The sequence below is a fragment of the Acanthopagrus latus genome, chromosome 1 (assembly GCF_904848185.1).
Source record: "Acanthopagrus latus isolate v.2019 chromosome 1, fAcaLat1.1, whole genome shotgun sequence".
NCBI classification, from domain to species: domain Eukaryota; kingdom Metazoa; phylum Chordata; class Actinopteri; order Spariformes; family Sparidae; genus Acanthopagrus; species Acanthopagrus latus.
Genome location: NC_051039.1, coordinates 19,168,283 through 19,195,779, shown reverse-complemented (window position 1 = coordinate 19,195,779; position 27,497 = coordinate 19,168,283). Strand labels below are relative to the sequence as shown.

The following is a 27,497-nucleotide window of genomic DNA, read 5'->3' as shown; positions in this document are numbered from 1 at the left end:
ACTTTTTATAGGCTTTCTCTACGCTACTACTCCAGCAGGAGCAACTGTATATACACAAGAGTTCACCTGTACTTGTTTAAAGGTGACAAAAAGCTGTGGTGTGCAGTCATGAAGGCAGATGATGACTATTTTTAGTTGACTCCTGTAGTCTGACACCAGTAGTCAACATGTTGTGCCTGCTTATTTGTCATCTCAAGGTCCCATGCAATAATAGCCTGCAGTCAAAGGTAGTGCATTAAATCAGTGAAAATAGCATTTTAATTTATTTAATTTTTATTCTATTTTATTGCAGGCCCTTTTCCTTCACATTTGTCACATGCAGTTAATTTTCTTTCACCAATTACACAGTACAAACCCTCTTAATAAGCAGCCTGGTGGTGCCTCCAGACAATTTTCAGACCCCTTAAGCCTTTTTTTCCCTCCCACAGTGTGACACAGGTGATACACGGGATCAGTGCAATGCTGCCATCCTGTGGTGACTTAAAGCACATTAAAGGAGGAGAGCTTCAATAAAATACAGTCAGCCACCCGCTGTAATATAAGGACTACTCACACATATCATTATTTATTCAATGGCAGACTATATGACTAAATATATGTGGCCTTGGTGTTAGTGGATATAATATGAGGTCACAGAGGTGAGATGTGACTGTAAGACAGATGTGTACAGAGTGGAGGTGAAGGATTCCATGGTTGCCATGTTTTGTCACCAGAATATCCAAAATGTCAGATTTGAGTTCTTGAGAGCCTGCGGTGTGTTTTCTGTGTATTTTACCTTCACTGATAGGCTTACATTGATAACAGACTTATACAAATCTACTATGGCACCGCATTATGTTTTCTCAACAATAGAGGTCAGGTCATTTTTTTCTTGCACACTGGGTCACCATACAGGGCACGAGATGTTCAGTTTTTAGAGTTAGCACATATTTATAGTTGATGGGATACCTGCTGTGACTTGAACACTTAATTTAGTTTCAGCTCTCCCTCTTTGTAGCGTTATCTTTTTAAATGTAAAATTATTATATTTCTACTCCACAGAAGCGAACAGCTTGTCTAAACTCAAATAAAATCTGTGTGGCATATTATTTAAAGTAAATAATCGTTAATGAAAATAAACAATAAAAAAGGTTATTTTAAGAAACAAGAAAACTACAATACAAAGCGAGAATTTTGTATTTAAAAAAAAAACAAAAAAAAACCACGTTGGATTTTAACCAAGCACATTTACTCAAGCTCTGTATTCAGCACAATGTTGAGGCATTTGTAGATTGAGTAGTTCCATTTTCTGCTACTTAATACTTCCACCTCACTACATTTTTTATTTTATTTATTTTTTTACTTTTTACTCACATTAATTTTACAACTATACTTTTAGATACTTTTCAGGTTCATTTATTTTATCATCAGCTAGATTAAAAGATCATCCGAAATCAGATAGTCTGCTAGGTTGATTAATTGGTTGACCAATAGAGCACATTATTTACATACTTGTATGTGAATGTATAATTTTGATAGTCCTCAGACATTTTAGACTTCTACTCAAGTTCTATTTGTATGGTTGACTTTCACTTTTGCAAAAGTTATATTTTAACAGAATCTTTACTTTACTCAACTATGACTTCTGGGTGCTTTTGCTTCTGCTAAAAAGATCAGGCTTGATGGTTTTACTGCTGTAGCCTGATAAAAGATGTGTCGAACGCACAGAAAGGATTGTGGCATTTATTTTCCAATCACTTAAAAAAGCTTATTTACAAATGATTGCTGTCAGCCGCATGGACAGAAGGAAAGAGAACTATGGTCGATAAGATAACTCACACAAGAGACAAACAAGTCCAAAAGCATTTGTTAGTTTATTTATTGCAGTAAGGCATTTGATAAAATATAGAATAGCCTTCAAATATTGGCATCATATGACATGTAATTAGTTTGATAATACAGTGTTAAGGTATCATACTCAATCTAAAATATGCAGGATTTATTATGTGCTAATAGAAACTCCCTCTGCTGTGCAAAGCATAGCAGAAAACACAGCACAGTGACAACGACTACATGATGACCCACCACCAGCAATCAATGAAGTGTAAAAACAGTGAGAAATTACACATCAACCAAGCCATGAGAGAAGATTGTACAAAATGTGTATCAACATTTTCACCAACATTGCTGTATTTGGACTACACCACTTGGATGAACTGAACAATGTCCACTCTTGTGTCCATTTAGTTTGTTGGCATAATGCAAAACCGGTTGAGGTAAGAACATAAAAGGATAACACAGTGAGAGGAAAAGCATACAATATGGATACACAGATTTAAGGTGAAACTAGTCAATGTGAACCACAGTTTGGTACTAAATCAAAACTCCCCAAAGACCCAATATTTGTGTGTGCAAAACCAGCGTAAAATGTCCAGTGTTTTACCAAAACCTGCACAGTAACAGCACATGAACCTCCAGCACAGATAAAACTAAACTGCAATGGCTAGTGACAAGAGGAATGTTTGATGATATACCCATTTAGTAAAAAAATGGACCATTAAAGTATCTGTAAAGTATAAAGTAACATCTCTCACATTCATTGAGATGAATAACATTATTTGGCCAAATATGATTGCATTGCATGGAAAGTAACAGTAAGGCTATAATATGAAAGTCAAGGGGAATTAAAAAAAAAATACTTGATAGTTGGCATGGCTAATGTTTAATTATATCTGCATGTTGACAGTGGTCGTAACATTTCCCTTTTGGCTCCTCTCCGTTCACTCAGCTGCAGGCTCAGATGCTTCGGCAGAAACTTCGACTTCCTCATCGCTCTCCAGACCAGAGCGATTCATGGTACGTCGCATATTGAAAGGCAAGTCACGCCTTTAAAAACAGACAAATAATGGGTCAAAGATAGTCAGCTGCAGCACAAATACTACACACAAGTGGGAAAGACAGAAGAGACATGCATATACATATATATATATATATTTAAATGATGGTTACAGTTAAACCAGCTGAATCAAGGTATGCTGACATTTAATCCCTGGAACAATTTAAACTCCAAAAACCCTGCACCGACAAGACATGATATGCCTGTTTTTCAGGCTGAGTAATACTCGAATGACAAGTAAACTGATTTTCATGCATTAAATGCTCTGATCTCAATGGTGAGAAGAAAACTATTATGCACCAAGAGGAAGAATAGCTTAAATATATGGGGAGTTTCTACCTGAGCTTGCTCTTCAGAGTGCTGACTTCACGGTTCATCACGTCTGCTGACTCCACGGCATCATCCAGCTCCCTCTGCAGCTTCCTCCGGTAGGCGTTGGCTCGTGTCACCTCCTCCTCAGCCTCCTCTAGCTGACGCTTCAGCTGACGCATTCGGCTGTTTGTCTTCTCCACCTGCAGAGCGAGTATTCACTTAGTGCCAAAAACCAATGCAAGCAGATCAACAAGGATGTGGATCAAATTACACTATGAGACTTCAAAAGTGAAAGGAGATTAGCGATGAGACTTACCTGGTCCTTGTATTGGTCAGTGTTGCGCCTCTCATCTTCCACCTGTAGCAGCACCTCCTTCAGCTTCTTCTCCGTCCGCCTGGCCAGCCTGGAGGCCTGATGACGCTCTCTGAAATAGGTAGAAAAAGCAAACCCAGTGAGGAATCAGTACATAGTCTTTGGTGTCTAAAAGTAAGAGAAAAGCTGCCAAAGCACAAGGAAAAAAGCTTTCCTTAATTGATTAACTCATTAAACATCTTTCTTTGACGCATCAAGTACATGATTATTTCAACTTAAAATCTAGGGGTTTGTAACACAAAATTAGTTTGGCTGCTGGCAAAGAAGATAATCATTACTGAGAGGAAAATATATATTTTTGTCTTTGAAACATCACAACAGTTATCCTAGTGTCCACTGCCACTCACTTTGACTCTATGTCCAGCTGTTCTTCCAGCTGAGCGATCTTGGCCTCCAGGGTGGTGATGGAGGATTTGTACTTAGACTTGATGGTTCCCTCAAGCTCCTGCAGCTTCAGTTTAAGCTCCTTGTTCTGACGATCCAGCTGGGAACGAGCCCCCTCGAGCCGCTGGGAAGTGCTGCGCTCTGCAGTCAGCTCTGTATTCAACTGTTCAGTCTGATGTCAGACACACACGGTGGAGAGCAATTGTTAAAGTATTAGGTTTCTTTTCTTTATCTGTTATTCATTATTCTACCAATTATTACTTCTGTTTATTCCAAATAAAATGTTGCTTCTGATGCCAGAGAGGTAAATATATCCCCTCCTTTTCTCTCTGATCACCAAATGTTTTCTCCAACTTGCTATCAAAAGTAAAATTATCAGCTGCCATCTGCAAACCGGAGATAGTTTATGTACTTACCTGCAGCGTGGTTCTCTTCAGACGGTCGTTGACCATCTCGGTGTTGATCTGCTCTTCCTCCAACTCCTCCTCCAGCTGGGTGATACGAGCCTCCAGTCTCCTCTTCTCCTCTGCCAGCTGAGAACTGGCAACAAGTGAGGAGGAGCAGTTAATGTATACAGATAAAGTTGTAGGTTTGCTTTAACTGCATGGACTAATCTTACACTTCTAACTAAATGAAAACTACAATTAAACTACATTAAAGAAATGCAGGAGAGGAAGCTCCCAGCTGAGCAATGCATTGTAGCCAAATATTAATAAATCTTAACTTTATTTACTCATATTCAATCTAACAAGTAGCTGTGATTGTTTGTTCCATACTTCTTGGTGTTGCTGCTATTAATCTCCTCCTGGAGCTCATCTCTCTCGGTCTGAGTCTGTCTCTTGAGTCTTTCTGCAGTGGCCAGTTCCTATGAGGTAGAAGACACAAATATATTAAGACTTTAAAGCCTGATACTGCAGAGGCTGTTGGGCCAGTTACCTATGAACAAAGTGGCATTTTTTCCATATTACATACATCCAAATGTGTGTCTTTGAAAAGTTTCTTGTCGTCTCATCTTTTATCCAGCAATTCCTTTAATCCAAGACAGTTATCTCCCGTTGGAGGCAATAAAAACAACCTTAAAGCATGATTCTTGATTGCAGCACAATATTTTGGCAGTAAGTTTTATAATCAAGTGCATAGAGTTCTCATATACTAATAGGAAATTATGTAGATTGAATTTTGACAAACTCACAAAGATGAGACAAAAATGTAATTCCTTTCTGCCATGAGGCAAATCATTCAGTATGCGTGGTTGCATTTTAGGTAGTTTTGTCCATTTTACAATGTGAACCTACAACATGTTTACAATCACAATATACAATCAGGACTCAGGGCTAATAACACTGAAAATATGAAGTGCTATGAATAACTTTTACATGACAACCCCTCTCACCCCTACATGACACTGTGAGGGCTTTAAGCAGCTCCTTCAATAACAGACTGCTTCACCCACGGTGTAAAAAGGAACGCTACCTCAGGTTGTTCTCTCCAACTGCCGTCAGACTGTTCAACCAACAACACTTAATGTAGCACCATAAGCACCTGCTTAACTTGCACTACTTACACTTCTACCCCCACCATCTTGTGCAGTTATCCTATGCAATAATTACTATTTTATTTTTTGTACATACTCATATTCATACACTGAGTCTGTTTATTTTCAAACACTGTATTTAAACACTATGTATTTATGCATCCAACCTCAACAAGGCAATACTCTGACACTTTATTTAGATCCATATAATGCACATTCTTGCCTCCTGTACATATAATTTACATAACATATTCCTTTCTATATTTTATATTTTCTCTCTTATTCAAATCTTGTCCTCTTATTCAAGTCCTGTACTTATTGTATGTCTGTCTACCTGCTATTGTGACAAGTAAATTTCCCCGATGTGGGATAATTAAAAGGGTAAAGTCTAAAGACACAGCAAAGGTCAGACCTCAAGACGGTACAACTGCTTCTACTAAAGATACTGTTTTCTTTTTACATAACTAACCTAAAATATGATGTCTAATGCACTGCTTCTGTAATATCTGGTTGAGTCTATGACACTAAGAAATGGAATTGCGAGTTGTCATCATGGCTTTCTTTTATACCTCCTGGAAGTGCAGGACGTCGGCCTCCATGGCTTTGAGCTTTCTCTCAGTCTCCTTTGCCCCGTTGACGGCTTCATCTCTGGACAAACGCATCTCATCAAGCTCTCTCATCAGCTCTTTCATTTGAGCCTGAAAATTACAAACAGCAGAGCTGAAGTTAGGCACCCATCATTGTGAGGGGGTTTCCAATCGATGTTAGTGATCACAGTGACCGCTTCTGTCAGACTGCTCCATGAACAGGCAGGTGCTTAAAGGACCAAATCGTGATTTCCCATCATATAGATGACCGATATGTTATGATGTATAACAGAACAATTAAACGGTTGTTGTCGAGTATTAGTCTCTGTGTTAACAGATAGGTCAAATAATTTGGACATGATGAGGCTTCAATCAGTTATCTAATTCATATCAATTTCTCAGCCATACAGTGGTTACATGTGGATTAGCCAGCAAAACCAGTCAGTCTGTCTCTCTTAGGCAATCCTATTGCTCAAGTATGTGTGAGCCTACTTTACCTGGAGTTTTTTCAGCTGTTTGAGGGCCTCATCACGCGCCCTGTTGGCAGCATCGATCTGGAGTTGGAGCTCTGCCAGGTCCATCTCCAGCTTCTTCCTGCCTGAGAGAGCCTGACTGCGCTGCCTGCGTTCATCTTCCAGCTCGAGCTCCATCTCACGCACCTGAGAGTAAAAAGATATTTAGTAAGTCAAACCATCGTTCAGCATTTTCTTCAACAATTGCTCATAGGATGGTTTGGGAACAGTACCCGTTTAACCAGCTGTCTCCTCTTCTCCTCTCCCTGCTCATCTCTGGCCTGCAGGTCACGGTCAAACTGGGCCTTCATGGCCTGCATGTTGACCTCCAGACGCAGTTTGGCGTCCTCCGTGGCCTGCAGCTCATCCTCCAGCTCCTCCAGCTGAACTCTCATCTCCTCAAGCTGCTGCTCTGTGGCTCGCTTTGACCTTTCCAGCTCATGAACCTGTGAACACGGATTCATTGTAACACATTCAGCATTCAGACCAGAGGGGCAATGACTCCAACAATCTAGTCTGATGTAAACTTCTGCTAAGGGTAATAATGCAACATTCAGGGCATCAAACAATATCTAGGGTTGTCATTTCTAGAAACACCAACATCCAATCTTATCGAGAAGTTCATCTGCACCAAAAAGATGCCAGTGTTTTCCCTTACACTCTTGCCAGCATCATCCTTGGAGGAGATCAAGTCTTCCATCTCAGCTTTGAGCAGTTTATTGGCTCGGTCCAACTCGTCTTTCAGGTCTGTCATGGTCTCCAACTCGCGGGCCAGTGTCAGGGCTCTCGTCTCCTTCTCCCTGGCTTCAGCCTCAGCCTTGTCGCGTTCTTCTGCATATTGAGTGGAGATTGTTTTCTCCTCTGCCAGCATCTACAGAAAGAAGAGACCAGGAGGGCCGTTGAAATGTACTAAAATTCAATCTGGCTGAATGATGGTGAAATGAACAGTGTTTATTTACATCTCGACCTTGCATGCTACAAATGAATACTGATATTTGTTATATTTTCTTTGACCATACATAAATTGTTGCAACTTTCTTTGCATTTTCCTTTATTTCACAGTCCATTTCACGAGGTCTCATTCTGTCAAAAGAAAAATACGCTTGTCCTTGCTCTAGGCACAAATTACACCATTGATGTGATACCTGGTCAAACTTCTTCTGCTTCTTCTCCAGGCCGGAGACCATTTGCCTCAGGTGGTCCTGGTCCAGTATGAGATCATCCAGCTCCTGCTGTAAACGCGTTTTTGTCTTGTCCAGTTTGTCGTAGGCTGAGGACTTCTCCTCCAGTTGCTGCATCACACTGTCCAACTCTCTGTGGTATTTCTTGCGGGCCTCCTCTGCCCCCTCCAGGTTTGAGGCCTCCTGTTCTAGTTTCTTCTTCATCTCTGCCAGCTAAAGGAAAAAAGGGAGGTGGAATTAGGAAGACAAGAATGAAATGTGAAAACTTACTTTTCCTTTAGTAACACCAGAAGATCACGAAAGTCATTAAATTTAACCTCTCAGGAACTTAAATACCTGTAGAAATATTTTGCGGCCATCTATGTCAATATGTTTCATTCTTAACCACAGACTTTGATCAGCTGGTGGCTGAGAGGGTTCTCTCCATCTGTCTATAGTTGTCCAGATAATACAACTGACAAACTGCAAATATGCAATTCATAGAGCCACACGACTGGTATGGCTATAAATACTGTATACACATAATTTACTCAATGTGGCTACTCCCCTTAAATCATACAGATCTGAGGACATGTACAATTTCCCTAACTGTTGAAGTGTGAAACAAAAGATGAGGGTTTTGTTCACAGAAAGATCTACCTGGGTCTGCAGCGTGGAGACCTGCTTCTCCACATTCTTTTTGCTCTCCTCCTCTTCCTCCAGCATCTCCCGCAGGCTGTTCTGCTCGTCTTCCATCTGCCTCAGGCGTGTGGAGATGGACAGCTTCTGACGAGTCTCCTCTTGGAGCAACTCCTGGAGTTAACAGAAGGAAAGCAGAAAACTTGAGAAAAAAATATATTCTTTAAACCCTTTAAACACTTTTTGCCTATTGTCAACCTCCAGTCAGAAATGTGTTTATCTGCTTGTTTCTACAGATGAATGTTTGAGCTTCAATTTGTACAATGACGTTTATGTAGAGTTTGACAGTAGAAGGCAGGTTTCACAGTTATTTGTAAAAGTGTACATTTTATATTTACTTAATGAAAATCTGAACAGGCGGGTCTACAAGCATGACTGGTGTCCAAAATTCAGCCTATTCAACTGTGATGTGTAAATTTGGCTCCTACGTCAATGTAAAGTCCATTTTAACTGTGTTTGCGCTAGAGGATTCATCTTGTGAAAATGAATTAATAATAAATGTATATTCATATACTTTGTAACTGTTTGTGTGGGATAAGGAAAAGGTGGCACTTCAAGGATTTTAATGAAGTAGTTATGCCTCTTTTTCTAATGTGTGCCTTAAAATCTGGCACATTTTGGTAAATTTGTACTATAAGAAGTCAATGACTGAATGAATTATTGGGAGCTCTTGTTTGCTATGACATTAATGCATAGAAACTCACTGAATTACTTTTAAAAAAGGAAAGAAAACATTCAAAAGGGTTCTTTATCATCAAGACAATGTTGGTGTGAGTCACATCTCATCTACTTAGATATGCATGCCATCAATTTGAAAAAAAAAAAGTATACTAGGGTAAACAGTCAGATTAGGCTGGGAAAAGTAATTATTTTAAGAGTTGGTTAATTTGTAGATTTCCTTCTTGATTCATCATTTGGTCCATAAAATGTCAAATGAAGGTCCAAAGTGCTTGTTTTTTCTTAACGTTTCAAAACCACAGAGATTTAGAATCTCATAAAATGTAGGAACAACTTATTCTCACTTTGGAAAACTTGGCGTTGGCACAATTGAAATCTGTCATTTTTGCAAATAAATAAATACAACTGTATATACTATGAATACTACTACTACTTCTTTTGTACTTGAGCTGAAAAAAGAAGACAGAAAAGCAGTACCAGTAGAAAGAAACATGTACGACTGTGTGCCTGCATGTGTGTACCTGTGCATCCTGCAGCTGAGACTCTGTAGCAGAAAGGTCTTTGCTGGATTTGATGTTCTTACCCTCGGCTTCGCTCAGGAGGCTGTTTACATTTTCTAGCTCCGCCTAGGCGACAGACAGAAAGACAGTTATTCATTAATGCTATTTCAGTCGGTCACTAAATCCTCACAGAAACATCATCCCTTCAGCCTCCTCTGTCCATACTTTACCTGCATCTTGGTCATCTTCTCAGCCAACTCCTGCCTTTGTCGTTCACTTTCTCCGCACTTAACCTGCAGCTCTTGAACCTGGGATTCGGCCTTCTTGCGACGATGTTCAGAATCTCCTTTGCCCTGAGTCAGCGTCTTCAGCTCGATTTGCAGCTCATTCAGCTCGCTCTCTAGGGACTGCTTGGCTTTATCCACGGACACCTTGTTCTGTAGGAGAGCCACACATCACTGGTGTTATTCAGAAGTTTGTTAAGCATTGGCGTCTTTCTCTTCTGACAACAATACTTCTTACCCTTTTGGCCTGTTCCAGCTGCTCGTTGAGCTCATCGAACACCTGATTGTGTTTCTGTCTCATGTCAGCCATCTGCTGCTCGTGGAGCTTGGCCTCTTCTTCCAGAGTCTTCTTCAGCTGGGTGACCTCTGTCTCACGCTTGGTCCTGGAGAGACAGAATGAGGAAGAGAACAGACAGAAGAGTTCAGTAATCAAAGTAAATTTAAATATGGTTCACAAACTTGTTAAAATAAAGACATAATCTTGACTGTTACCTGAGTTCCTGCTGTGCTGCAGTAGAGTCCAAAGTGTCCTCCAGCTCAGTCTTGAGGGCCTCCAGCTCTTCTCCCAGGTCCCTGCGGTGTTTCTCTGCCTTGGAGCGCGCCTGCCTCTCTAGCTCCAGATCCTCCTGCATTTCAGAGATTTGAGCCTCCAGCTCCCTGATCTTCTTCTGGGCCATGTTCTTGGCTGCAGCCTCCTCCTCAATCCTGGTGGTGAGATAAAGAGGAGGGATGAAAACAACATACATGTTTTCAATATTTAAAAAATAAATAAATACATGTTTTTGTGGCTATAAAATCTGAAATATTTTCAATTAATTGAACCTAGTGAGAGCAGCCTGGAGCTCCTCCTCTTTCTTCTCCAGCTGAGCTCGGAGTTCAGTGATCTGGGCCTGAAGTTCTGCAATCTGGTCATGGAGCTCAGTGGAGTCTCCCTCAAGTTTGCGACGGTTCTTCTCCAACTCCTGGCGCGATTTCTCCTCTCTTCTGAGTCGATCTGTGTGCACAAAGACAGAGAAAACAAAATGTCATTTACTTATTTGAATTGCAATTTTTTGCAAAGGTAGATAAATATTTACGTTTTAATACTCAAGCTCAATTCAATATTGTTTTGGTGTGACATCTGATATCAGGCTCCATCTCACACTCTCACGCCACCAACAGCAATAAGCAGAAGCAAAAAAAAAGTCAGCATATGATGAAAAGTATACAGTAACTATGTATGTGAACTAAACTGCTGCTGGATACAGGAAAATGTCTGAATGTCAGTCTAAAAGTTGTCCAGACGAGGGAACAGCTGCAATTTATGTAGCGTTAGTTAGGCACATATGCAGGCCTCCACAAAATAATGAAACACTGTTTATGCACATTGGGTTGAAACACCCAGGAAAATTATTCAGTGGGTCGAGTAAAATTAAAACAAAGCAACAATAATGTAAAAAGATAATACTTGCCCTCCAAATCTGTGATCATAGCTTCATGTTTATTCTTGAGCTTCTGCAAACTTTTGGACTTCTCTTCCTCCTCAGCCAAGTTGGTGGTGAACTCAGAGATCCTTTCCTCCAGCTGTTTCTTCTCCTGTGGTTTTAAAGAATGAAGACAATAAATTACTTGTTGTGCCAGGTGTAATGATTCCATTGTGTTTATGCTGCATGTCTAACACTGGGCTAAATGAACACATTGTACAAGACCTTGCTGAACTTGTTGTTCTGGTCGTCCAGCACCATGATGTCCTCCTCAAGCTTCTTCAGCTTGGCATCTGTGGTGACCTTCTCCATCTGAAGCTTCTGCCTGGCTGCTTCCTCCTCATCCAGCTGCTGCTCCAGGTCCTGGACGAACAACACAAACAATTTGCAAAATAAGTACATTTTTCCTAAACACGTTTTGCTTTATTGAGTACCTTTTTTAAAATCACATTCTGTAACCCACAGGACTTTACTGACCGTTATGTTCTGCTGCATCTTTTTTCTCTCGGTTTGCATCTGGGTGACCCTCTCCTCCTCCTCCTCCAGACGAGACTCCATTTCATGCAGGATCTCCTCTAGCTCCTGCTTCCTGGTCGCCAGACGGGCTCTCATCTCCTCAGCCTCCGCACATAGCTCTGTCTCTGCCTGCAGCTGCTCTTGAAGAGCCAACTTCTCAGCAGCCAGCTAACAGAGGAGAGTCAAAGTGAGAGATGTATCACTCAAAAATAAGACTTGTGATAATGATCAGTGCTTTTATGATTTAATTCTACATGCAGATCTATAAAAATCATTCATCCAATTTGAATTCCGGCATTCCAATGTCATGGAAACTCCTACCTGTTGTTGCTTGGACTCCAGTTCTTTAAGGTGCTCCTCAGCCTGCAGTTGTCTCTCCTTCACCTTCATCAGCTCTTCTTCTTTGGCCACCATCTCCTCCTCTTGCCTGGTGACCTGCAGCAGAGGCTTCACCTAGAAGGAAATAAACAAATATAAAAAATTATGTTATTAAGTTAAGTTATAAAACACATGGTAATGTTTGGACTTTCTTGGGAACGACCAAATTGTGAAGAAAGACTGAATGGAAATCATTTTTAAAAAATTGCTAAGAAGTTTAATTACAGTAACATTACAGCAATGCCACAGTACAATAAGAGGTGAATGCTCAACAGATGAGATGTCAGTTTCTAACAAATCAGATCAAGGTCACCCAGAGCCAACAAGGTCTTGCAACTCGGAAGTGGATCTGTCTGGTGTACTCAATTTGACAAAGACTTAACTTGGTGAGTCATAAACATAGAAAAATTTCTGTGCTGAGTGTTTTTTCACGTTTTGAGGCATCAAACAGAAAATACATTTTCTTCTCATACAGTGGCAGTCTCTTTAAGGTCCCGCTCCTGAAAAGTCCCATTTCACAGCAGACATTTAGCTACTACCCTACTGCTAACAATTATCTTATTTTGTTTAAATCAGTACAACAAATTAAAAACAAGGTTCTTCTTGTTTATCTGACAAATTGTATGAATATACTCTAATAGTTATAGAAGTAATCATGACACTAGCATGGCTTAACTACCGCTGTTATATTACTGGGCCACCTAAACCTTACGAGAGACTGGTAACAATCAGCTTTAACTGCCTTCATCTCCTACCTTGGTGAAAAGCCGCCACCACTGCCAGTTCCTGAGTTTGAGGTATGCAGCACAGTTCCTCTGGATCACTTTCATGGCTGTCAGCTGCTGCTGTCTCTTAGCAAAGGCTCTACAGAAGAAAAAAAAATAAAAATAAGACAAGTTTATAATATATTTGCCATTTTGGCAGTATGCTCTCTCCTTGTTCTATGAACAAATATGTTGCATGACTAAATATTTTCTGGATCAAGTGAATCCTTCATACTTGCGGGCCACATATCCTCTGCACCAGGCCTGGAAGCTGATGATCACATCAGTGATCTTCATGTCTCTCTCCTCCTCCAGGTGTGCGAGGACTCCGGCTCTGAAGAACACTTTGCTTTGACCGATGCGGTACAGGTTTGGGTCCAGCTCCAGAGCTTTGATCTGACATCAAAAAACAGAAGCAACTCTGTGATGAAGCTCTTCCATTGATGAACTTCTTACTTCTGTAATTAATTTATGGTTCTTACCATGAGCACGCAGGCTTGCTTGCCATCCATAAAGCCTTTTGGGATGGCATTAGGAGTGAGGATTTCATATCTGACAGACAGATGAACAGACTTAAAATAACTCAAGTAGTTTGACTCTTTAGACTAAATGCTAAAAACGAGGAGGACAGTGGTTTTCAGACTTAAAAGGCTTCATGGCTTTTGCTTTATAGTTATAGGTCTCTTCAAGGTTGTAGATGTCTTTGGGACTGGGTTGATAAGATAAACCTGTCTCAGTTGTATGGTTTGTTTGAAAATGTTGAGGTGTGAGAATGATTACTTTAGAGTGGAATAAAAAAAAAGGAAAGAATATTGAAGGAATATATGTATTCAAGTCTAAAAGTCACTAGAAACCCATTTTTTCGAAGAAATATGTTCACAAGTTTGAAGATACATGTGTTGTTTGTCACCTCTGTCTGAACTCCTGGAAGACGATGCGGTTGGGGAATCCTTGTCTGCAGATGCGAATCCCCTCAAGGACTCCATTACACCTCAGTTGGTCCAGAACCAGGTGAGACTCCAGTTTACCTGCCTGAGGAAAAAACAAAGAGCTGTTTGTGTGTTCAGTTACTTTTCTACAACAGTGCACAGTCAAATATTTGGAATGGTTACTTTAATGTTGATGACTTTTTCTCATCTGACTCAAGGGCATCTAATGATGTGATTTTAGGCTGTATAAATAAACGTGTCTTTTATAAAACATCATGTTTCCGAACTCAAGTTACCATTTCTTCCAGTACTGGGGGAGACACACATGTTGAATGAAGCACAATACTTCTGTTTACATGGCTGAAAGTATTCAAAGTCCTTTTGCGATACCGACTCTCTCTTTTGAGATACTACATTTAATAAAGTTACTCTTCATAATCAATTACAAGATTGTTTTTCCATTCCATTAGCAGAAATTGAATTTCACAGAATTCTATATTCAAAGGGCCAACAAAGGCGGCACAACATGGGAAGGCTGCCATTTTTTAAAATTTTCCTTAAATTCATAGGCCTATATCTTGTATAGAGATTCATAGGCCTATAACTTTCTCATTCATTCACCTCACCATTTCTTCTAACTAGATGTAAAAATCTCAACAATATCCCATTTCTTTCTACATAGGAAGATTTTTTAAAATTAACCACATTCTTGTATAACAGATCAAGTACATCTGTGACTGTTTTTCTACTGCAAGGTTTTCTAAATAATTAAATACTCCAGTCATATGCAATATGCATTTTTACCAGTGAAATAGATTCCTCCCCACAGGATATTTAATCTCCCAGTCCCTTGGCAAGGCCCCTTCCCCACCGCGATATCTTCTAATTTAACCCCTGCATGACAGCACAGTTTCAGCAACAGCTGCAGCACTGAGAGTCTTCCCTTGTCCCATACCTTCTTCTCGTGGTTGGGGATGATGCAGCGGACGAAGTTAGGGTTGGTGTTCCTGAGTGTGGCCATGAGGTTACCCAGCTGCTCCTTGTACAGCTGGCCCACAGTGCGGAACATGCCCTTACGGGTTTTGAAAGCACCATGCATGGAGTCCGACATCCCTGCCACCTTATCCAGGCCGACAATACGATCCACTGTGAGACACAGAGAAGGCAGAGCAAACCATTTATAAGCGTAAATCATGACACTGAAATGAAATCCATCATACTCATCATCATAAAGTCTCACGATGAAAATCTTTTACATGCAATTATTACAACTAGGATCCTGACTGCAGCTCTTTTGACAAAACACCAGGAGCACAGCTTACAATGTGTGATTCTTCTGCCATTAGTTCATTTCAGTGTTTACACTTTACTAACAATTCACTGAAGTTTATACCAAAGTGACAAATGTATACAAAATGCTGTCAAATTTACATTTTGTAGAAAGGTGAGTAGGAAAAAGGATATCATGCAAAAGACGCTGTTAAATTCCTCCATACTATGAACACAGAATCTGTTGGAAATGCTTCTAATGTTTCAGTCAATGAATTGTTTCAGGTGAGTGTATAAAGTCAGTTACACAACTTACTGTCTCTCCACAAGTCAGCGGTAAATTTGTCAGTAGACTGATTGAGCAAATTGGCCACACACTCATTCAGAGGATCCATGTTCTTCATCAGCCACTCATCTGCTTTGTAGTCCACCTGCACCAGAGGACAGCTTCATTTTAAGTTGATGTTCAAACAGTCGCCTCAAGTTAATTTCTTGATATCTTGTCTTATTCTACAGGACAGTGTAAGTATTTTTGTCACTAACTCTTTGGGCTGAGACATGTAAAAGCACTTGTCAAGTAAAATAAACAAAATGTAAAAAAAAAAAAAAAAAAAGTCACAAATTCATCAACACAAAGTTATCTCCACTGACCTTTCCAGCATAGTGTATAATGCAGAAATCAACATCGTCCTTGAGTTTTTTGGGTTTCAGGAACTTGGAATTTGATCCCTGCTCCTGAACCACTTTTTCCACAAAGGTCTTGTCTGTGGCTTTGGGGAACCAGCACTCTTCATCCAGCAGGGCCAGGATGCCTGGAGGACCATTCTGTAGTGGACAGAAGAAAACAACGAGCAGGACAAACACATGTCAGTCTGCAGTTCAAAGGAATCCTGAATGGTTTAATAATGCATGTGCAGCTACATGCCTCAACATGTATGACATGACTGTTTACTAAAGTCTTACTCCAGACTTAGTCAGATATGTTCAGTGTTATTTGACCTGAGGAGGGATAACAACTGCGAGACGTCTTACAGGTTTTTCAATGAGGTCGATGCAGGGCTGCAGATCGAGGCCAAAGTCAATGAAGCTCCACTCGATGCCCTCCCTCTGGTACTCCTCCTGCTCCAGGATGAACATGGTGTGGTTGAAGAGCTGCTGCAGCTTCTCGTTGGTGTAGTTGATACACAGCTGCTCGAATGAGTTCAACTGTAAAAGAGATAGATAGAGAGATAGAGAAACTATTACTCATTTGGCAGGAAAATGTACTTGATGTATAATCAAGCAAATGTTTATTATCTCTTATTACAAAAACTGACTTGTTCCAGCTACCGGCTCATAGAACTGGATATATGATGCATAACTGTCAATCTGTCAAGCCCTGAACAGCTCACCTCAAAGATCTCAAATCCAGCGATGTCAAGGATGCCAATGAAGGAGGCTCCCTGTCTCTTGGTCTTGTCCAGTGCCTTATTGATCCTCATAACCAGCCAGCGGAACATCCTTTCATAAGAGGCTTTGGCCAGAGCCTCGACAGCAAACTCAGCTTGCTCCTGGGTCTGGGCCTTTTGGACGTAGTCCCTGCCAACCTGCAAAAAGAAATGCTACACTGTCATCCTGTGATAATAAAATTATTATGAAATGGAGAGTGGCTGATCTTGTTCATTTATTTGGAATTAATCTACAAAAACACCAGGTCACACAAAAGTGAAAAAGAAAATGTTTCAGGGATGTTCCTCAATGTCCAGACAAAATCACAGACTAAGTGCCTGTAATCATTCAGTAAACATTTCACATTTTTACACTTCATAGAACGTCCATGAATTCATTGTGATGCAGACCTTGATTCTGGGAGACAGGATGGCTCGTGAGAATTCGGTCACATTGATGCTCAGCAGATGACACACTTTCTGAGCAGCTGGGGGTGAAACATGTTGTAGGATTTAAAGGTGGATTTAAAGGTGGATTTTGAATGAATTAGGAAAGTTTCAGTAAATGGAATGAGACAAGCAGCACGCACACAGGAAATGACAATGACAATGTAAATGTGTGTACCGGTGTCATCAGGCATGGAGGCCTGATCAGTGTTGCGCTCCTTCTTGAATGTCATGTTCCCCAACTGCAGCACAGCTGACACCACCTTCAGCAGACCTGACAAACAGACAGAGGAGGTCACTGTGTGCTGCAGGGAAACAATATGTGCCACCATAACTTTTGATAATTTCACTCTAAAAAGAAAAGTCATTCTGAGCATAAAAAAAATGATAACTTACAAAAACACACTCCTTAAAAAAGTTGGCAGACCAAGCAAAAATTCTAATCTAAACTTTCATCCCCCACCAGGTGCCTTTACTTTATGATGAAAATAATTTGTCACAATCATATAAAGAAGTTAAGAACATGAGATAATGTGTACCGATTCTTTCCTCCTCTGGGATGCCCATGATCTGAAATGCGTCCACGGTCTCGGTGAACAGGTCTTTGTCCTGCTGACCAGGAATCGTCATGTTCCCATTGGACAGGAAACGATACTTGCTGTAATCCTCCAGGCACAACTCGGCTAGATGGTGAATCAGAGGACAGAATTATTCATGGTGAATTGACCAATATTACAAAGCCACGAGAGCTCTGCCAAAGCATTTTAACTGCTGTACTGTGAAAAAAATAACACTCAGTTTTCAATATTAATAGACTATCAGCTACTTCCTGTGCTAGTCAATAAATGTCTCAGCTCTTGAACTGCATGTCCCATCCAGCTGACCGCATTTAGTTTTTGCTACTTTCTGCTACTTTCATTAATGGAGCCCAGCTTGATACTGTCACGCTGAAATAAAATGTCTCACAGCGCAGTTTGTCTCCCGCTCCTGACAGTATGTAGTAGAAGACGTGGAAGCTCCTCTCCTCTTTAGCTTGTCGGACAGCCCGAGACTTCTCCAGTAGATCTGGTAACATTTCAGTCAAGGGTAAAAAAAAAAAGCAAACACAGTGGGACAACAGCATGCAGAGGATAGGCTGCACCTATCTAAGGAGAGAAGTCTGAGGATGCACCTGGACCAGCATTTTAACCCAATCTCTTATCTCAAAGAGGGGTCATGTTGAAAACTAGCAATTATAGCTTAAAAATTACTCATTTGATATAAATTATTGAGTCAAATTATCACAAATATCTAAAAACAAGCCTGAGGCAGGAGAGCATTACTGTGTCCAAATTCTGATTGGTTTCTGACACTCTTGCCAAAATGAAAGCTTGTTTCAACCTGACAGGTTAATCAGGCCCTTTACAGAAGAACTAATCAAGTAATCAGCATATTCAGCATTTTTTTTAAAAAGGATGCAAGTCTCAATGTTGGCTCCAACAATGTATCCATTGACATCAAAGTTAATCCTGATGAATTTTCCCTACAAGAGAAAAAAAAATGGTAATGCAGCAATCAAACTTTGACAAAACAGAAGCTGAACAGATTTTAAAAAAGGTCCTGAAAACCTGTTTTCTCAATCTGTTTCTCAGTATGAGCACTGGGTTTCTACATCGACACAATCACCTGCCACAGTTTTTGTCACTGAACATGAGATTTCCGTATTTATGTTACATTTATACCCAATGCCAAATGATGTTTTGTTTTTTTCATACGCTTTTACATTGGTTATTACAGATGAATTCTGTTCTGTTATTTAGAAAAATATATAAGATTCACAACAAATTTTTCAGTGGCTGTCTTACAAATCTTGAGGAGTTGTCGTTCTTGACGGTTTTGGCATTGCCAAAGGCCTCCAGGATGGGGTTTGCCTGCAGCAGCTGTTTCTCCAATTCCCCCTGACAGAGAAGACACAGTATCAGAGCAAACTATAGACTCCAGTAACACTTTATCATGACTCTGACCTGCACATCAGTCAACCCGGCCCAACTTTAAATCGTGCATGTTCTTGCAGCGCTGCAGAACTGTCACTGGTGGATACAAACATGTGCAATAACTTGTTCAGCTTGTGGAAAGGAATTAGGCTGCATATTCAAAAGACTCACCTCAGGGGATGTTATCATTGCTTAATCAACCACACGCACGCACAGAGACACACAGACACGCACGCACACCCACCCACACACACACACACACACACACACACACACACACATTCCAACACTCCTTCGCGCAGCACAACAAGCCCACTCAAGCACCACAAACCCTGTAAAACCATCCCTGTTCATGCAGGCACAAACAAGAGAACACAAGAAGCATACGGGCTGGTTAGCCAAGGTCCCCCAGAGGAAATGCAGGAGTGCTCTCTGACACCCTAAACAAGCTACATACTGCATGACAATGATAAAAATCAAGACTGACCAGATTGAGAGAAACATGGCTGCTAAGAGGAATGAGATACTATGACCTAATACTGATTCAAAATACTGGCACAGACACAGAGGTGTGTTTGCACTTTTGAGACAAACATCAGATAAAGTTACAAATAATCACTGAGCAGATGTCTGAACCCATACCAGGCCCTTCACTGTGCATTTATGTATTCTTAGGACAACTACTCATTGTGTCTTTTTACTGTTGAAGGTTTTTAGCATAGTTTTTCTTTTAACTCGATAACAATTAAATCTAAATCTATAACATTTTGGAATACCTGCTTATTTGCTTTCCTTCTGGGAGTTTTAATAAAATCACTAATATTTATGCACTAAAGCGTTGCTAAGCTTAGCATAAAGACTGGAAACAGGGGAAACTCCTTGTCTGGTTCTGTCCAAAGGTAACAAAACCTAGAGTGTAAAAATGTCGAGCTGTGATTAAACTGTGTTAAAGTGCATGTGTATTTCTTTGTTTTTGTATAACGGAGACTTCATGTGTTTGCAAGGAGGGTAGTTTCCAATTCTTTATGCTAAGCTAAGCTAACCAGCTACAGGCTTCAGTAAAGACATGAGCTCAATCTTCTCAACTAACGCTCTGAAAAAAATTGACAAGCATATTTCTCAAAAACGTCCAATTCTTCTTTTAATGCTTACACCGGGTAAAGTTTAAAGCATTTCCTTGAAAGCCCAGACAAAGACAACAAAATGTTTCCTGTTAGTAGTGCAGCACATAAACATCAAACAAATGGAGTCAGAGGGATGAACTCACATGTGACAAAACTGCATTGCCCTGGAGAAAAGGTGTAAGAGGAGAGAGTTCAACACAACTGATACCAACTTTAGCACTCAAATTACAAAACCACAGATGTCATCGTATGAAAGATGAATTTTAACGATTTATCAAACATTTCATGTAAAGTCTTGTGAAACAGCCTCCATATGAGAAATAAGAGCACACACACACACGCGCAGCTTCATTTTAAGTCTTTACAGAGGTGAGGCTGGCACGTCGAGGCCTGAAACAGGAATGTGCACACAGCTTATTCTGGTAGACCACAATATAGAGATGGACAAACATGGAAAGAGAAAGGAACACTGATGAAGAGGAACAACACAAGGGGGTTTCCATCATAGTCTTTTCTAAACCATAAGTAAAGAATCAGGAAGACAGGAGAGAATTAAATAGAACAGTTTATACTGACCTGATCTTTCTTGGACTTGAAAGATGAAGCAACATGGGCAAGATACTGAATGACTTTCTTGGTATTTTCTGTTTTCCCTGCTCCTGACTCCCCGCTGTGGAAAAAGACAAGACAGAAAGCTTTAGACACACAGTATGTATCAGCCACAGGGGTCATTCATTTTAGGAGCAATACTGATCCTGATGAATTAAGAGCAGCACACAACAATAAAGACACAAGGTTTTCAATAATACTCAGATTGACCACTTTTCTCATAGCCTGCAGAAACAAGACAACAGTTTCCAAGATTTAGGCCGAGTTGTGAACCTGAGAATATGTGCAAGAGCTCAGAAAACACTGGAACATTCAATATCTGTGAGTAAAAACACATAAGTAAAACTATGTAAAAAAAAAAAAAAAAAGTTGCTGAAAAACAAAACTAAAACAATATTCAAGCTTTATCCTAAAACTCGCTGATGCTGTCTGTAAAAATCTATACAGAAGACAAGAATTAGAGAACAGAGAAACCTACGTGCAGAGGATGGACTGGTCCTCACGATCTGAGAGGAAGAGAAAGAGGAAACAAGGTCAGTCAGGGAAAAAGTTGATGTGATGTGAAAAACACAAACAGCTGAAGTGTAAATAATAAGACATGTGATTGTTTGACTGCATTTTATGCTTCTTCTTCTGCTGCTGTATAGATGGGTTGAGCTAAATAATTGTGTGTATCAGTTTTCTATGAAGCTAAAACATTAATCATTCTCTGGATGCAGCTTCTCCATTATTTGATCCACAATGATGTTGTCAAAGAAAAGAAAATCTTAAAAACAAATATCTTTGGGTTTTGGACTAATTCACTATAATGCTACTTTATGTATTCATTAATTGATGGTGTCAAGCCTAAAGCCATGTGTGCACGTACAGTGCTCTCACACTGTTCACATCTATTCTATGTGCTAGACACACACAGAACCAAACTACTTGTAATGCTCCTAAACATGTGTTTTTTTCTTTATAGACATTCAGCTCGGTTACCCTGCATCATGCTCCTGTAGGCTGTGTCTGTGATGGAGTAGATGTGAGGGGGCATCTCGTGTCTCTTCTTGCCCTTGTACATGTTCACTATCTCATCAGTGTAGATGGGGAGGTACTTGTACGGGTTGATCACCACACAGAAGAGACCAGAGTACGTCTGAGTGAAGGGGAAGATAGTTACCGTCAGAGAGAAGTTTTAATGGAACAACAAGAGAGCATACAATAAATAAAAGAAAAAAAGAGATCTTATCATGGTCTCACTAAATTAACTTGTGTATCCACCCAAACTCACATAGATGAGTCCAGAGTAGTATCTCTCCTTGAGGTTGTGCAGCACAGAGGCCTCGTTCAGGCAGGTGAGCTCCGCCATGTCCTCCACCTTGTTGAATTTGGGTGGGTTCATCTTCTGAATGTCATCCTTGTTCACCTTCACCTGAGATTAAAAGAGACGACACACCTGTCAGAGAGGCTTATGTGGCAGAAACATGTTTGCTTCATATAACATTTAAAGCTACCAACATAAACTAGGAGAGTAAACTTTGTTATGTAACAACAGATATAACTGATCTTCTCACTGATTGGCTTGTCTGCATAAGCATGTCATGTGGAGGCATCAGTACTAAAATGAGACTGTTGTTTAAATGTTTAAAATGTCAATTGGTCATTGAGCTGATACATAACAGACAAACACTTTCTTACCTTCTTGCCAGAGTCCGTCAGCTCCACCAAACACTCATCTCCAAGCTCCTCCTTGACGGAGCCGGCCTCAAAGCCCAGCTTCTCAGAGGGGACCCACACTAGTTTCTTGGTGGCCCAGTCGGCCTGGGCCAGGGGGTTGTTCACCCCACTGCGGTCCCCATACAGGAACTTGTCTGCGTCTGACATGGTTGCTTTAAGACAGAGTGAGAGAGGATTTCAAACAAACATGAAGACACTTCGACCCCTAAAGACAGGAAGCATGGCTTTAGGATTCAAATAATGATGTGCAGAGGACCTGACTTCAGATGCTATATTAAGTTGTACACAAAAGACCAGAAGAGTATTAACTGCTGCACACTGTGATGCAATCATTACAACAGTCCTGGTTTAAATAACACTTCCGGGAACATCATAAATGTCTCCAGTAGAACACAATGTTTCACTGACTTATTTAGCAGGATATGAAAATCTTTAGATGTGGGTCAAGAAAGATAATTATTGTTTTAGTGCAGATATAGTGTCGGGTAGATCATAAGGATGATCCGAACGAATAGTTTCCTTGAATTGCCTTTAACATATTAGCATTTCTGGTGCTGACAACTAAGGGTAGCAATGTTTATTTGACTGATCAACTAACTGCACAAATCTCTAGTGGACACTTTATTAAAAAGGAGAATAATATTTTTATCCCATCAGTGTTCGCCACGCCCAGTTCTGGTTTTCAACAGTTTTTTCACTACATTACACAAAAAAACTTCAATTTATCCTTCACCAAATTAGGTTTGGGCATTTAATCTAAACAAACCACAATCCAACCCAATCAGCTGAAACTGGTTACCAAAAGAAACACCCACAAAATAAAACAAAGATATATAAAACAAAATAATACCTAAGGCTAAAATTAGAAAGACACCGACACTGATCGCAGTTTAAGTCTGGCTTTGTTGCAGCATGTCATGATTCCTTTCTTTCCTCATTTCCTGCTCTTAATCAAATGAAGGCAAAACATGCCATAACACATTACTATCCTCAAAATAAATATGATAACGGATATTTAGAGGCCCCTGCAGCCTGTTTGGGAAGCTGCTCATTTACTGATCTGCATTACATCAGGAACATTTTGCCCATCCTCCATTTATATACAGGAGGAAAACAAAAAAAATATAAAACAACCTTTTAATGTGGTGTGAGACGATATAAACTTAAGTCAACTACCATTTGCATGTCCTGAAATTTGAGCTCCTGTCATTACAGCTCGTCACGCTTAAAAAACTGTCACTTCTCACGTCTCACATCAGGCCTGTTTGTTGAGCTTGAATGATGAGAGTAATCCTCGACATGTGACAAACACTTCACATAACATTTAAACTGAGGAGTGACATGAACTCACACATACTGACAAACAAAACTACTCAAGGTGATGAAATTTGCTGCGCAGTCAGAAGGTAACAGGAGCTCTAGCACAAGTTTGGGCAGATGCATCACCTCAACAGCTGTTGGTGCAGGTTGTTTGACTCATCTGTGTTATTAACACACAACAACCTTAACTCTATAAACTTACCTGTGTGACAAAAACAGACAAGTGTGGTGGGAATTCTTAAGAAGATGTTGAAGTTAAAAAAATAACAATCCAAATGTGACTTAATGATCAGATTTAAAATCCAACATAAGAGGTCAAACATGTTGTGTCAGACCAGGCTGTGTTTTCATGACCCGAGGCTCAACACACGCACACAAAACTATTAGTCACTTTCTACCTGAGCTCTACAGTACGACTCCATCCTTTATTCCCTGCCTGACCCACATTCCTTACTCACCAGCTCATTACACAGAATTCCACAAATTCCCGACTCCCTCTCCCCGTTAACCACGACCCTTCTGTTTAGAGCTGCAATTTCCGCCACAGGTAACAAATGTGCAGCTATTACATATCACTCTCCTTCGGGACAGTGAGACCAGCTCAGTTGTGCAAGTTAGGTAAAAGTCCTGGTTAAAGGACAGTGGAGGGATGCTTCACAGGCAGAGAAGCAGGAAGGAATGTTGGGAACAAGTCTGGGCAGAGAGGGAAATGCTATGCTTCCCCGACCACACCCTGAAGAGACAATCAAATACCCTCAAACAAGATAAAAATCCATTACCTGGATTCTGCTTTTACCAACGCCATGTTGAAATCTATGATCATTTATGAGATAATCTCCTTGACATGCATCATCTGGTTTACAAGGGGGTCCTAAAAGTTTTTACGCTTCATCAAAATCATTTTTTTTCCCCATTCCATTTGTGAATATAAACGTATATGTTAACAAGACAGTGTTGACTTCAATAAGGAAACAGGTTGAATTTGAACTGTCTTAGAGGTTATGGATTTTTAAAAATGTTTCTCTAAGAGTCAAAAGGTCTTTTTTTTTTACTTTGATGTAGACAAAGCATCGTTTGTTGTCCACAAGATGCAAGTTGACTCAGTGAACTAATAAAATAAATTAAGATGAGTTAAGCTTAAACAAAGCATAATGTTTCCTCCTGGGATTGTTTAACTCTGCAGTATTATACAATTAGAGTCAGCTGAAGAAGAACCTCACCAGTAAAAACGTTTCAACAGGGAAAAAGAATAAGTACGAAACTTACGGAAACTATTAACAAAAGACACGAGGATTCCTGTGAATTGTAAATTAAAACCAAGCAAGATGTTGACAAAATGTGTACATAAGAATAACTGCACAGCAGAAGTTCAGAGCAGCTGCCTCCTCAAGTAGAGGATGTATAATGAAAAAAGCATGTGTGTGTGTGTGTGTGTGTGTGTGTGTGTGTGTGTGTGTGTGTGTGTGTGTGTGTGTGTGTGCATGTGTGCATGCGTGTAGAGAGATAAAGGCACTGTGGTGTGTGTGTGTGTGTGTGTGTGTGTGTGTTTATTAAGTGAGGGATAAAGGGATCAGTGCACAAGGTGTCATCTGTGTCCCTCTTAAGTTCATTAAGTGCTCAGACTCTTGAAGATCAGTGGGGGGAGGCAAAACTGCAGCATTCCCAGAGGTGAGAGACAACGAGAGCATCACAAATTTACAGGAGGTGTACGTGGGCGTGAATGTATCACCACTTTAATCATTGAACAAGAAGCCACACAGCTACACAGAAAACTTGTGACATTCACATGTGTGTGTGGCTTTGCTGTTAAAAGCTCTCCATGGGTTAACTTCCTCAGGAAGTTGCACATACATCAGCCTCTGCACATTTTGACACTTTGTGGTTCAAAGTGACAAGATGAACCTCTTCGGTCTTCATGTCTAGTCGTCTGCATCCAAAATGACACTCCCCAAACCTCTACTGAGAGCAGGACAAAGAATACAGTTTAGAAGAGTTCCCAGAAGTCGAGTTTAACAGCACAATCACTCCAGATCCCCTCACTCTGTTAACCCCACAGTCTGCATGTTTTTTCTCCTATTGTCTGCATGGACCTCTTCAATCTGTGTTTCTTGAGTTTGTCTTTCTTGCACGTTTAGAGCAGCATCTCTTGTTCTTGGCAGCCAGTCAATCCCCCGCTTTATCCGTCTTCTGTGGCTCTTACCTAACACGGAGGGCACGGGCCCTGCCATCTGCAGCCCGGCTGCTGAGTCGTGGCTGGCAGGGTGAGCGGCCGGTAAGATACCGACAATGTTGTGGCGTTGACGTGAGGAATAAATAAAGTGGGAGCTCAGTGAATGAGAAGAGGTTTTGTTTCTTAACTGTTCAGGTTTTGGGGAGGCACAGGATGGGTCAAGCTCGCTGAAGACATGAAATGGGTGGTAATGGGGGAGAGATGAGTCAGCAGATAAGATGTTTGCATTTCACCTCATATATAAAAAAAAAAAAAAAAGGTGATGAGAGGGCCAGAAATGACTCTTTATGGCTCCAGAAGTGGCGACGACGTTTAATTTCCTGGCTGAATGAAAAGAGGAAGACTAGACTTTAACCAGCAAACTAATTTCACAAGTCACGGGTAAAAATGTTCCCCACTTCTTCAGAAGATAATATCAGACACCAGTCCATCATCATGACCACAAAGCTAAATCCTCTTTTGAGACTGCATGTCAATTTTGTATCCTGAGGGCGCACGCACACACACACAGCTGCAGCAGGGTGTGTGCAGTTTGTTTTACAAAAGAACCAAAAGATGAGCACGCTGCAGGATGCTAACCAGGTAAACATACCAGACTTAAGCTAAAGTCTAAACAGTGAAGATCTAAATATGGATTTTCACACCTGCTGTGCTCTTGTTGATCATTTCCTGCTAAATGAAGGCAATGTGCAGCCTGTCCTCAAGTATTAAAGCATTACATTTATCTATGTTCAACTTTCAAAATAAAAGAACTGATTTTATTCACCTGTGTGCGCTGAAAGTAGACTTTATATTCCTCATGAAAACAGTACTGGTTGATGTTACTGGTCACACTGGTGGCTGTCCGTCATCACACAGAGGAGGCCCTCGGTGGACTGACAGCTGTCACTCTAATTATCTCTGTCTAAAGTCTACTGGAAGATCTAATCAACGTAAACAAAGCAAATCAGTATTTATAGACAAGCGGGAGGTAAGGGAGCACGCGCGGGTTTAAAGAGCTGCTCTGTGCCCCCTGATGAGAACACCTGGCCAGGTGCGCGCGACCTTTCTCCTCTCTTACGCAAACCAAACTGTCTCTCTTCGAACGAACCTGCACCTTCACACAAAGCTACAGTTTTAAGACGCAGTTAACAACACTCGGCTGTCTCTACAAACACAAACTGGAACTCACCTGGTTTTCAGCTGCAGGCACTGGAGGTGAGCTCGGCTCGTCTGTTTGAGTCCGTGTTTGCAGCAGCAGACGTCCCGCTCGACGACACCTTCTGTTCACAGAACAAGCAGCAGCCGAGGTGAGATACACGCGTCTTCTCTGTCTATGCTCTTCCAGCCGCGTCTCTCCACTCCGTCGTGGGGTCCAGCTGCGCCGTCAGGCGTGTCTCTGCGAGGTTGGACGGTCTGCACTTTTAATCCACCCAGTTTCTGTGTCCCGCA

At 40.7% G+C, this 27,497-nt stretch overlaps 2 protein-coding genes across 4 annotated transcripts in view; one reads left to right on the top strand and one right to left on the bottom strand.

Annotated features, from left to right (window-relative positions):
* Positions 1-27,497, top strand: part of LOC119026695 — a 1,024,654-nt gene that overhangs the window by 16,411 nt on the left and 980,746 nt on the right. The gene's annotated exons all lie outside the window — the stretch shown is intronic.
* LOC119026414 (myosin-9-like) lies at positions 1,835-27,497 on the bottom strand. Of its 2 annotated transcripts, XM_037110786.1 has the most exons (43): positions 27,238-27,497; positions 22,478-22,668; positions 22,071-22,211; positions 21,779-21,935; positions 21,276-21,303; positions 20,765-20,858; positions 20,332-20,352; positions 18,936-19,028; positions 18,550-18,613; positions 18,058-18,156; positions 17,631-17,774; positions 17,270-17,365; positions 17,056-17,132; positions 16,609-16,803; positions 16,250-16,423; positions 15,869-16,042; positions 15,534-15,648; positions 14,904-15,094; positions 13,930-14,051; positions 13,502-13,571; positions 13,255-13,415; positions 13,011-13,119; positions 12,199-12,330; positions 11,839-12,045; positions 11,587-11,724; positions 11,350-11,473; positions 10,721-10,892; positions 10,391-10,603; positions 10,137-10,281; positions 9,845-10,051; positions 9,636-9,740; positions 8,398-8,550; positions 7,723-7,971; positions 7,236-7,448; positions 6,811-7,023; positions 6,563-6,724; positions 6,048-6,176; positions 4,721-4,809; positions 4,361-4,484; positions 3,908-4,116; positions 3,504-3,612; positions 3,215-3,387; positions 1,835-2,865 (listed from the first exon to the last, which is right to left on the bottom strand). In XM_037110786.1, the coding sequence occupies exons 2-43, from the start codon at positions 22,661-22,663 to the stop codon at positions 2,760-2,762; spliced, it is 5,883 nt and encodes a 1,960-aa protein (XP_036966681.1). In that variant the 5' UTR covers positions 22,664-22,668; positions 27,238-27,497; the 3' UTR covers positions 1,835-2,759. The 2 variants fall into 2 exon arrangements, with proteins under 2 accessions (XP_036966681.1, XP_036966690.1); XM_037110795.1 differs by lacking the exon at positions 20,332-20,352.